Source organism: Octopus bimaculoides, chromosome 4 (genome assembly GCF_001194135.2).
Source record: "Octopus bimaculoides isolate UCB-OBI-ISO-001 chromosome 4, ASM119413v2, whole genome shotgun sequence".
NCBI classification, from domain to species: Eukaryota; Metazoa; Mollusca; class Cephalopoda; order Octopoda; family Octopodidae; genus Octopus; species Octopus bimaculoides.
Genome location: NC_068984.1, coordinates 15,579,250 through 15,591,970, shown reverse-complemented (window position 1 = coordinate 15,591,970; position 12,721 = coordinate 15,579,250). Strand labels below are relative to the sequence as shown.

General features: G+C 36.0%; 1 protein-coding gene across 2 annotated transcripts in view; it reads right to left on the bottom strand.

Moving 5' to 3' along the window:
• Positions 1–10,164, bottom strand: part of LOC106877093 (pyrroline-5-carboxylate reductase 2) — a 42,257-nt gene extending 32,093 nt beyond the window's left edge. The window contains exon 1 of one of the 2 annotated variants that reach the window (XM_014925894.2): positions 10,055–10,164. Coding sequence is in view for 1 of the 2 variants with exons in the window: in XM_014925888.2 (XP_014781374.1) it covers positions 3,086–3,191 (106 nt within the window). In the remaining variant the exon portion in view is untranslated. Of the gene's footprint in view, positions 1–3,085; positions 3,344–10,054 lie in introns of those variants that run through there. The other variant, XM_014925888.2, reaches the window with a different exon arrangement.
• Positions 10,165–12,721: the final 2,557 nt, after the last annotated feature.

Below are 12,721 nucleotides of genomic sequence, written 5' to 3'. Positions count from 1 at the left end.
GCCTTATAATTTAACACACTCACCGGTAAAATTTCCACTTATTTCTTATTTTTATTTTCTGACTATTGAAAAGGTTGCAAGACGCAACGAATATTTTAGGAAAATAAAAATAAGAAATAAGTGGAAATTTTACCGGTAAGTGTGTTAAATTATAAAGGCCCAAAAAGAAAATGACTCTCCCCAGACACAACAGAACATGCTTCAACACACGAACTCACATAAAGAATCTTGCAAACTAAATCCAAAAACGAAATTAAATATAATTTCTTTGAAATTCATAATTTATATTTTCAAACCTTTACAACCCAACTGCCAAACAAACTGCAGGGTCCATAGTCAAAATCACTTGTTTTAAATGACGATATAAGCTAATACTTAAAATACTACAACTTCAAATTTACAGGAGAGAAGAAAATGGCATTTCCCAATAGTATGAATTTTGAATTAAATTTCTATACAGGCGTAGCTGTGTGGTACAAAGATTGCTTCCCAACCATATGGTTCTGGGTTCAGTCCCAATGCATCGCACTTTGGGCAAATATCTTCTATTATAAACACAAGCCGACCAAAACTTTGCGAGTGGGTGGACTTAGTGGAAATTGAAAGAAGCCCATCGTACACACGCGCGCGGGATGTGTGTGTGTGTGAGTTTGTCCCCCACTACCGCTTGACAACCGATGCTGATTTGTTTACCTCCCCGTAACTTAGTGATTCGGCAAATAAAAATCAATAGAATAAGTACCAGGCTTTTTTTAAAAAAAGCACAGGGGGTCGATATCTTCGCCTAAAACGCTTCAAGGCAGTGCTTCAGCATGGCCGCAGTTTAATGATTGAAACAGGTAAAAGATAAAAGATCCTCAAAGTTAAATGAATGTTAAATATCAAAAATGATAAAGAACAGATGTCTATTATTATTACTATTATTCATGTATGATATCGCCATTATAAAAGATATTTTTTATCAATGTTTTTTTTTACAAATGTTGATACAATCTTTTATTAGAGATACTCTTTGCAAATGGTTGCATCAGCATCAACGACACCATTGCTTATTGTTGTTTAGTCCTAAATCAGAGCTGAATGAGTTGACGTACGATCCAACACGTACCAACGATGGCCACCTCATCTTTTATAGCATATCTAATATATTATCCTGTAAGTTCTTCTCTTCTTTAAATGACAGTGTGATCTGAAGGATATTTGGCTGCCGTTTCTAGGAGGTCGAAAGACCACATAGACAGACGGGCATGGAAACCTTTTAGCTTGAGGGCCGATAGGCAAGTATACTAGAACTTGTGGGACTGCATTTCTGCCGAAAAAAATAATGAATCTTCAATTTATACAAATTTATAGATATGTAAGTTAAAACTGTTGTTTGAGTCTTGATTAAATTAGATAGTTTTTTAGAGACTTCATTAGCGAGAGGCTTCAAATATGTATGTGGGTACAGGGTCCCCAACTCCCAGATTTTATTAGTATATCTTCTAAGTTAGAGGTTCTTAAGCTTGGATTCGCGGACTTCTATGAGTCCACAAAGGTAATGTTAGAGGTTTGTTTTAAATTTTAAGAGGCTACAATGTAAAATGTAGACGTATCTTTCAACTGAAAGATGAAACTGGGGAAACGAATTTGTTGTTAGTTAATAAAATCGGGTCGGCTTATTCGATAGACCTTTCAAAAGCGTAGGATCCATGGGGAAATAAAAAGGGTTCTTGATTGTGAAAAGATTGAGAACCACTGTCGAAGATAAGCAGGCAATAATCCGACTCCAGAGCCCCGCTTTAATTCACTTTTTATTCTTTAATTATTTTTGCGGCCGGGGATTCCACGTCCTATGTCTCTGAAAGAAGTACGATCATCAATCTCCTCCCTCACTTCTTTTACTGAATCCAATAAGTTTAATGACCCATTGATGGATACTCTCCTTTATAAAATGTCGAGAGCATCACCAGTACTGGATCTAGATATTAGTTACACAAATACAGCTTCAGGCTTCAAAATATAATTAAAAGGTATATATGTTTTCAATTTTTATTAAACCTTCTGGTGTGATTTTTTTTTTTTTTTTGTAAAAGGGCTCAAGTTTATATGGCATCACAAATCTTACCTCCTATCAAAAACGATTGACAAAATCAATATTATTGATGTTTCATTGAATGATTGATAGTTAAGTGCTATTATTACATAATTGCTGACTTTCTGCTGTAAATTTTCATTCATTCTTAACCAACGAGACTCTACGTGGTCGCTCGACCTGCTAGAAATAACAGCTAAATCTCCCGTCAAGTTACGCCTTGCAGCCTTAAAAAGGGAAGGACATATAAGATAATGTAACCATAGTTACATAATGCCCGGGAAAAAAACTAGATGATCATGGCCGAAAAGACCTGGAGCCAAGCAACTAGTTTACCAAAAGTACAACAGAGTAAAAACTGTACACACACAAACTTTATACCTTACGTTCCCCATAAATTAGGCTTTTATTTAAGACTAATTATCAAATATGGATTTTCATTTGTCTTCATCTATTACAATTCCAATCGCATCCTGGTGTCTTATAGGGATGTTATTCTTTGGTGTGCGCCTTCTGTCTGCTACTCAGTTTAACTGCTTAGCTGCCCGATCTCTATGGAAGAGGTGGTGTTCAGTTGTATAGGTCAAAGGTTGGCAGGTGGTTTATTACATACAGCTTTTAGTCAGTATTTGGTTGCGTAATTATATGCTGCAAGTTTTAATCGTTCTATTATTTACAAAGCTGAATTTTTGAAAAAAAAATTAGAAAAGACCTATATTTTAAGCTTTTAAATCCAAATTTATAACTGTCAAACTAAAATGTAAAAATAAGCAAGAGGCAACTGAAATTTGAAAAAAAAAAAAGCAAAAATGAAATTGAACAAAGTGCGTTACTAATTCACAATCTGTTTACATTTTCTCTACATCAGCATGAATGTCAAGTGTATAATAAAAAATAAAAAACATCGTAAATCCTTTGTTTAAATATAAGAAATAAAAAACGGTAGGAGTTACACAACGAAAGACAAAGCATTGTCAGAAATCACTGACAGGATTTCTAAATTTCACCTACCTCCAGTAATAAGTCCTCTCGCCATGGCCTGTGCCATGCGACCAGCACCGAGAAAACCAACCATGATATTGGCTGGGATGTCGCATCGCTTTCGTCTATTCGACATAACGAAATTTAAAGAAAGCTAAGGTTAAAGGTTATAAACAGGAAAATATCCTCAATTAATTAGCCTTACAGTTAATGCTAGAACCGGCCCAACAAAGAGGAGGAGCTCTTTGGTGAAATAAGGTAAATATGCTGAGTTATTGATAATTAGATTCCGCCCATCAAATTTGTCAATCGGAGAAAATATATTAATTAGGATTGCTTTATACAAACTTTTTAAATGAAAATCATTTTATATTTCAGTACTTCTTTAACGAAACAATTCTTTTTTTTTTTTTTATAAAAATCATATGCTATTCTAATTTTTTTTTTTTTTTTTTTTCACCTTTCTAATTCTGGTACCCCCGCCGTGATTTGAACCCAGAAAGCCAACTAATTTATATTCTATTTTGTATATAAGGCTTACACAAGAATCCGCGCTCTCTCCCTCTCTCTCTCTTTCTCGCAAGAAATTGGGGGAAAAAATACTCGAAACCGGTTCGCAAACTCGAATTGCGCGAAGTTTGCATCACGTTTAACGCACTCACTGCATAATATTAAATAAAATAACTATATCTAACATGTCTAATGCTTGTGAAAGAATGGGAATAAGGAAGTGGACAATAATGACATTGCTGGAAATAAATGGAAAGAAACGGTTAGGTTTTAGAGAAGCGGATTGATAGCAGAATGGGAATTTGAAATAATAATGGTGTGACAAATTACTGACAAGTTGGTGACGTGATTTTGGCTCCCAATTAAAATGTCTTTATTTATTAGGTCCCTCGGGAAAGCATTAATATAATATTCCATTTCTCTTCTTTTTTATTCTATACCTTCGGACTTCAGTGAAAAATAGTGTGTGCGTGCGCGTATATATATATCGTTAAAGTTAAAGGGGTTAAGCTAAAGTCCTTTGTGACGAAGTTTTTTTTTTTTTAATATGTCATCTAGTCACTATCGTTCGATCTTCTAGCAATAGCAGCTAAATCTCCCTGTAATCACACTACAGTGATTCTCGAATGGTGCACCACGGCGCAAGGCGTTCGTACACTTTCGCACCATAAAATGTATAATTTTATCGGAGGACATAGCTGCTGTTTCTAGCATATTGGATAGCAGCAGCAAATATTCATTAACGCTTTCCTGTATGAGTTTTTTTCTTCTTTTTTTTTTCTTTCCGAATTTCTCAATGGAGAAAAGAATGGATTTCTAGCCTAGAAAAATGCTCTTTCATTGGAATATTATGTTTGCATTCTATTAGAATTTTCACAGGAGTATTGTGTCAGTATTCGTTCGTACTAAGTGTGCGTGTGCCCTACACATCATCGTAGCTTTTTATAATAGTGTCCTCATGATTCTCTTTCTGCATAATGTTCTAATCATGGCATCAAGTCTAATATGTAGTTAATAACACGATGACATTTTCGGGCTCTTACATTCTGATATGGGTAACATCCGCAATGTTAGTTCCAAAAACTCTACGAAAGTGTATGAGCTACCGGCACAAGGAGTACGTAGGACTTTTTAAAAATATAATTTAAGGTTATCCAAAATATGCATGTTTTTAAAAATATGATTTACAATAGAAAATATCTTTCTTTTCTTTCTCTTTTCCTCTTCTTTTTTTCTTTCTTCGCTCATGTTTGTGTCTTTTTTGGTTTAATTTGTATTTTAATGTGGTTTTATAGTATAGATGTATCTAATTCTATTAAATGCTTTCAATTGCAAAAAAATCCAAACTAATATACAAGCGTCTTGAAAGACCATGCGCGGTGTACCAGTAATGTTTTACTTGATATCCAATGTAGCACTAAGTCTAAAAAGTTGAAAACCGCTGGCTCACATCCGGATAATATAATATATATCTTGTGATATTAGTCCTAGCTCTTTACGTTCTAATTTCAAATCCTCTCGAGGTCAATTTTGCCTTTCATCCTTCGAAGATCGTTAAAATGAAATACCAGTCAAGTACTAGGGTAGATATAAACGACTTATTAGAATGCCGCAGTTTACAACGATTAACCAACCATTCCACCTTGTGGTACTTACGGCTAGGTTGACTGTGCTGTTAAGAATTGTCATTCATACGGCTTAGTTAGAGGTGATCCAGTAATGCCAATAACCGCTTTCAGGGCCAGAAAAGCTGGAGAGAAAACTGGAGGAAGAGAGATCATCCTCAAACTGAAGTCCTAGTTCAAATTTTTACAACAGGGTATTACTTGTAGGTCATTTATAATTTACCAACTGTTAATAACTGAACATGTTATTGTAGTAATAATAACTTTTAAACTTTAAAAATTAGTGAATTGCCAAGATTCAAATTTTGGCACAAGGCCAGTAATTTTGAGGGGAGGAGAAGTCGCTTAACTTATACATATTTCATCGACCCCGAAAGGAAGAAAATCGACCTTGGAGAAATTTGAACACGGAACGTAAAGCCGGGAAAAAAATGCCGCTAAGCATTTTTCTGGCGTGCTAATGATTATGCCAACTCACCGCCTTCTGCCTGCGTATAACCCTGAAAAGTAGTGAAAATGCTACTTGTAAACCAATTTCTCGCAACTCTGTGTTGGTTTGTATTGTAAGTAAAACTATTTAGTGGTTTCGACTTGCAACAAGCTTACTTCTTAAACTCCGAAGCTTATAATTCTTAATGAGTTAATTCCCAATGTTTTATGTAGCTTCCTTTTATGCTTGTTATGATGTTCAACCCCAGGAAAAACTCACCCTGATCGAGCGAACCTTGATGAGAGACATTATTCTATCCGTCACCATCTGAGACTACCATATCTGATATGAACTACCATTTAAAAAACACACTGTTTGCCTCCCACAATGCTACCCTTTGAGGGCCCAAAGAAGTTGACTTTGACCCTGGTAACAGCGTAAACAACTTAACCTTAATTTCAATTCTGTTATTTCAGAGTTGTATCGTAAAGGATTAATGAATTCTGAATTATATTAGACATTATAAGGAACAATTCTGTATAGAAAATCGTGGCGGACCCACTGTTGAGATTTGAAATATTCCATAAATTCTACGGACTCCTCTGATTATTTGATAATGATGTTGAAAAAAAGATTTTCTATTGGCAATGTTTTGTGATGTTTGGTAATAAATTTTATTGCGTAATTCCCTATAATTATGTTATTGGGTTTAGAATTAAGAGCATAGATTTGTTAGTGGTTACTTATAACTTTTAGATGCCTTTGCTATACAGTTTAAAGTTAGGCAGGGTCAAATTGAACTGACAGAAGTAGAATAACAACTTCAGCTTTGAACTTTAACTCTAAGACTACGAAAGCGTCTTTCACTTGCAGAGAGATATTCCATCTATTTTAACCCAATGTTTTTTCAAGATGGGGTGTGGTGTTGTTTTGCTGAGGCGTGGGACTCCAGAATTGGGCGTAGGTAAGTAACAAATGAATAAAAATTGTAATAACTTTTCCCGTCGTGGTGGGACGTACTTTTGGGATGGGAGGGGCGGAGTCTAAGTGCAGAGTGGAACAAAAATGGTCGAGATACACATGTCTAGGACGATGGTCACTCCCCTCGATTTCGACGTATGAGTGTTTGAAGATTTTAAAAAATGGGGTGGGGGAGACCTTTTAAAAAGGAAATAACAAAAGAAGTTATGTTTATTTGCGATGGATGCATAAATGTAATTTGAGTCCAAGGATGGATTTTGCTATGAAGTTAGAATGGGGACACTGATGATTTTGATTGTGCCTGAGATTGGACAAATGTGTCTGTTGATGGCAGGATATAATTCTTTTATTGTTCGTTTTCTTAAACTGTAATTGTTTTGATGCATCAAGACACATTTTATGCCATGCAGATCTATCTAGGCAATGACTTTCCCCAGATGTCAAGTTAAGCTGTACAGATCTTAGTGGTTGCTTCAACTTATCTTTATACCTAAGGGTGGGTCTTCCTTTATCGCGATATCCCACTACTTATTGGCCATACAAAAGAATTTTTGGAATACGGTCATCTTTCATTCGAACATATCCTACCCATCTGCATTGAATTGTCATCGTTTTTCTAAGATTTTGACATTTGATATCTTATCCTGCCATGTTATGTTGCGCAGACAGCACGTGTGAGAGATTTTCTGTTTCTTTATATGTCTGTAGTAGGGAGTCCATGCTTCCGACCCATGCAAAAGTGTGCTCAAAATACAAGATTTGTATAAACTTGCATTAATTTTCAGACTGATTCTGTATTCACCCCACAAACGATGGGAAAGTTTTCCAAAAGCACTTGTAGCCTTAGATATTCAAACGTTGAATTTGTCATCAAAAGTACTCTTAAAGTTTACTATACTTCCAAGATATTTAAATGACCTGGCCCATTTGAGTGGCTTGTTGTCTTGTCATCACGTTCGAATCATGAGTCTGTTCTGCACCAGGCTTTAGTTGGAATAAAACTTCAGTCTTCTCGATGCTGATAGTCAGTCCAAATGCACGGGTTGCGGCTGTAAACTTGTCGATCGTTTCCTGAATTCCCTTAAATGTATGAGAAATCAGAGCGCAATCTTCAACAAATCTCTTCTTTGGTCTTTTTCTTTGATCTGAAACTATGCCTTTCCAAACCTAGTAAACCTCCTCCTGAGCTAAACTGGAATTTTACACCTTCATGGTAATCCCTGAAAGCATGTTGGACCATCATTGAAAATAATATGAGGAAAAGTACAGGAACTAAAACACAGCCCTGTCTAGTTCCAGTCTGACAACAGAAAATGCCTCTGAAAATTGACTACTAGCTATCACTGCCATCGTTCCTTTATGCATTCTTTTAGTCATTATTGCATCTAAGTGACGTTTCAGTTTTTTCTTTTAGCTAAAGAATGTGCTTGAACCGAAGATAATCTGCGAAAGGTTACCAAGAAACATCATCGAAGCTACTGCGTGACATCGTTGAGCTACATTTTGTTTGGCTGTGAACAACAATCTCGATAATGATTTTGTTTTTTTCGTGTGCACTCAGTTCAGTAGCAGCTGCTACTTGTATGCAGTATTTAGTTGACCAGTCACCTTAGCTACATGCTGTGCTTCATTTATCCACTTCATCCTGGCCTGCTTAGGACAAGGATTTTTCATATGCTTTGTAAGCCACTTTCTTCAGATTTCAATAATTAAAGTATTACAAGCCGTACAGCAGGGTCCCCAATCACTGGCTGTGGCTCATTTGGTACCGGGTCTCACAGAAAGAATAAATTTTGGATCTTGTTCAAAACGGGGGCACCAGTTTTCATTTATGTTTTATGTAGTGTTTTTGGTACCGAAAGACTTTCAAACTTCGTATACTTATCTATTTTGTGTTATAGAACAGAAAAAAAATTTTGTATTCGAATTTATTTCATGTAAAAAATTGTCTTATTTCGATAATTTCAACCAATCACTGACAAGTTTATATGACACATTCTACCAGTGTCCCAAGTTTCAAAGTTTCGTTAAGAAAATACTGGTGCCCCCGTTTTGAACAAGATCCTAAATTTTCTATTTTTATTTCTATTTTGTTGACTATCGCAGACTTCAGGGTGTTTTGGTATTATATAAGTCAAATATATATATATAAAGCGCGTGGCTTGGTGGTTAGGGTATTCATCTCACGATCGTAATGTCGTGAGTTCGATACCTGTTGGTGCGTTGAGTCCTTCAGCAAGACTCATTGTTTCACGTTGCTCCAGTTCACTCTGCTGGCAAAATTGAGTTGTACTTGTAATTCAAAGGGCCAGCCAGCCTTGTCACATTCTGTGTCGTGCTGAATCTCCCTGAGAACTACGTTAAGGGTACACGTGTCTGTGGAGTGCTCAACCACTTGCACGTTAATTTCACGAGCAAGCTGTTCCGTTGATTGGATCAAGTGAAACAGTCGTAGTCGAGATAATATTATGAAAGTAGTTATTAAAAACGAGATAAATAGGAACCGAAAACTAATGTATATGTGCGTGATTCGACACTTCAGTTCAAGGTAGGTATCTTGTATAATTGAAGAAAAATGCCTATTTGATTCAATTTTATTATTATTCTTCATTGTTCATAAATTATATTCTAAAACAGTGGTTCCCAACGCGTATCCATATGGCCCATGAGGGGCCATATAAGATTTTTGGGGTCCACACAGCAAAATAGTAAATTGGGCACTTGCCCAACGTGTAGCGCAGTGGGGCTGAACACAGGACCACACGGTTTAGAAGAATGAAGTGTTTCCACTGCATTTTTGACTTTGAGAGAGAAAATATATTTTTTAAATGTTTACTACCTTACAAAAACTATATGAGCTAAACAGATGGCCTTCCCTAAATGCATTTAAAACATTATTGCATAATCTGATCACTATTTCAGAAAATTTCGCCATTCTCTTTGAGCATATAAAAGACAAATTTGGCTGGGGGAAAATGAGTAAGACAAGATAAGGTAAATCTGTGGCTTCAATTCTCCAAAAAACTGACTCATACATAACAATATACATTCCAAGACTTCAGAAAGATCAGAAATGCAAAAGAAATTTTAAATATCTAGGTCAAATGAAAGAGGCTCAAGGGAAAATAGGAACATAGTATGAAATCAGTGAAACCCAAAATAGAATATTCTCTATGGCTTCACAATCTGCTGGGGTGGCCATTTCATGGTATACTTACACACCATGTAATTAAAGGAAAAAAATCATTTAAATTAATCAGTACTCATTTTACCCCATTTTAGACATTTTTTTTTTTCTTTTGAAACTTGAAAATGATCAAATTAAACATCAGTGTGTGAAAAAATTGACTTGGAATCCAACAGAGAAAACGTATTGATTGTTAAAACACCAAAAATTATCCAACTTCAATTACAATTGAAAAATTTCTTGAAAAAAAAAAAAAGAGAACCTACCACCTGACTATGTTTTCGGACTATCTCAACTTCAACAACAAAAACTATGCTGACCAATTCTTCCTCCAAAACATAATGCAACTGTACAAAATGATGATGCAATACTTGCAATGTAATAGTTTCAAACAAGTAAAGAAAAAATAACGAGAAATCAGGAGTTACTTATTTTGCCCCGGTTACTAATTTTGCATGTTGCTTCACTGCATCATGTTATAAATGCTTACTGCCTGCCCTTAGTATATGCTTGATATAGATACTTATGTGTGTGTGTGTGTGCAGGCTGCAGCATAGTTACAGTTCACTAGTTCGATCTATTAAGTTCGTACATACGTGTATATGTGTATGTGTGTGTGTGTGCATGAAAAAGGGGGAAAAAAAAAAGGTAGAAATGCAAACAAGCACTATGTATAGTGGCTGATGTAATAACTGTTTATATTGCTTCATCTACCCGTTCATGGGTAGACATGGGGTGGAGTTACATAAATAACGCTGGAACTGAAAGTAGCTATGATGAATAATTAATATTTTCTTCCATATGCATATATTTAGTTACGTTAAAGAGCTAACTGTATTCTGAAAAAGAAATTATAATGGATGTGAGAAAGATGACTGTGAAACCATAAAATGTCTAAATACAAATGTATTCTGTTAATATATTTTCAATTATATTACAAGAGTGATCTTCAATTTAATCAAAAATATATTGATTTTTAAATTTTTTTTACTTGTTTCAGTCTGTGGCCATGCTGGGGCACTGCCTCAAAGAACTTTTTGTCAAATGAATTGACCCCTGTACTTATTTTTAAAAGCCTGGTCCTTACACTATCACTCTCTTTTGCTGAACTGCTAGGTTATGGGGGTGGGGGTCAACACACCAACACGGTTGTCAAGTGATGGAGGAAGGCAAACACAGACATAAATTCTAATACACATATATACAAAACGGGCTTCTTTCAGTTTCCCTCTACCAAATGCACTCCCAAGATTTTGGTCAGCCCAAAGCTATAGCATAAGACACTCAGCCAAGGTGACATGCAGTGGGATTGAACCTGGAACCATGTGGTTGGGAAGCAAACTTCTAACCACACTAATTTTAGACTTGTTTCAGCCATTGGGTGACTACCATGCTGGGGGATCGCCTTGAAGGGTTTTATTTAAACAAATTGACCCCAGTATTTTGTCTTTTCTTTAGGTATAGTACTTATTCTTTCGGTCTATTTTGCAAAACTGCTAAGTTACAGCAACGTAAACAAACCAACACCAGATGTCAAGCAGTAGGGGCAACAAACATACATCATCATCATAATTTAACATTCATATTTGAAGGACTGCATCATGCCCCAGTGTCTGCTTTCATATAATTTCTACGGTTGGATGCCCTTCCTGACGTTAACCACTTTACAAGGAGTGCTGAGTGCCTTTTCCATGCCACCAGCACTATTGAGGTCACCATGTTCCTCGCCATCTTCCACACAATTTCCGTCTGCTAAATTCACACAAACACACACATACATATACATATACATACTCACACAGACATATATGGTTCAAAATTGTATAAAAAACAAAAAACAGAGACAGGTGAAGAAACAAAAAACAAAATGTATTAGTTTGAGACTTTGGGAAAAATGGAAGTCTTGATGTTTTGAGCCTATATTCTTCTACAGAAAGGATGAGAAAAGAAAAAAAAAATGGAGAGAAGAGAGAAAAAATGTCTAGATTAACAGTTGCACATGATGTACTTCCCCTCCTGCTCATTACTCTGTGTGTGTGTGTGTGTGTGTGTGTGCGTGCGTGCACGTGTTGTAACCAGCAGGGGAGGAAGTATGGGAGACCAGTAGTGTAAGATTATATCTAGGTTGATCCAAGGACAGGGGCTGTTTATCTAGATTTTCTGCAACCAGAAGAAACTGGATGGTAGGAAATAAATGTTACCATGAGAGTGGATGGACTGGGACATAGGACTGACTCAGTTTACAAACTGGTTTGAGTAGAAAAAAAAAACAAAAACAGTGGAAGAGAAAGGCTAGCAAATGCACCGACACGTATACACACAGATATAAATGCACATACAAACAGGAAAGCTGCAGGGCTGCAGTTGAACTGTGGAAGGGAAGATTGTAGCAGTTAAACAGACAAACCAAAACTGAAGACGGCAAAAAAAAAAAAAATGAAGGAAAAGAAGAAAAGTAAAGAAAGTGACGAAGAAGAGGAGAAAAAAAGGTGATGTCTATCGCTTAGAAATTATCCTTGCCTGCTTCTCTCACACATAGAAGCTAACTAGCAGTTGGTTAACAGGGAATGACAGTGGAGCAAGATATACTTCACTATATTGAGAATTAGCAAAAAAATCTAGCCAAAGGAAAAAAAAAAATTATAATCAGAGTAATGATATGCATTATTTACTATACAAGGCCTACTCTCTTTTACTTGTTTCAGTCATTTGACAGTGGCCATGCTGGAGCACCGCCTTTAGTCTAGCAAATCGACCCCAGGACTTATTCTTTGTAAGCCTAGTACTTATTCTATCAGTCTCTTTTGCCGAACCGCTACATTACGGGGATGTAAACACCAGCATCAGTTGTCAAGCGATGTTGAGGGGACAAACACAGACACAAATACACACACACACATATATATATATACGATGGGCTTCTTTCAGTTTCC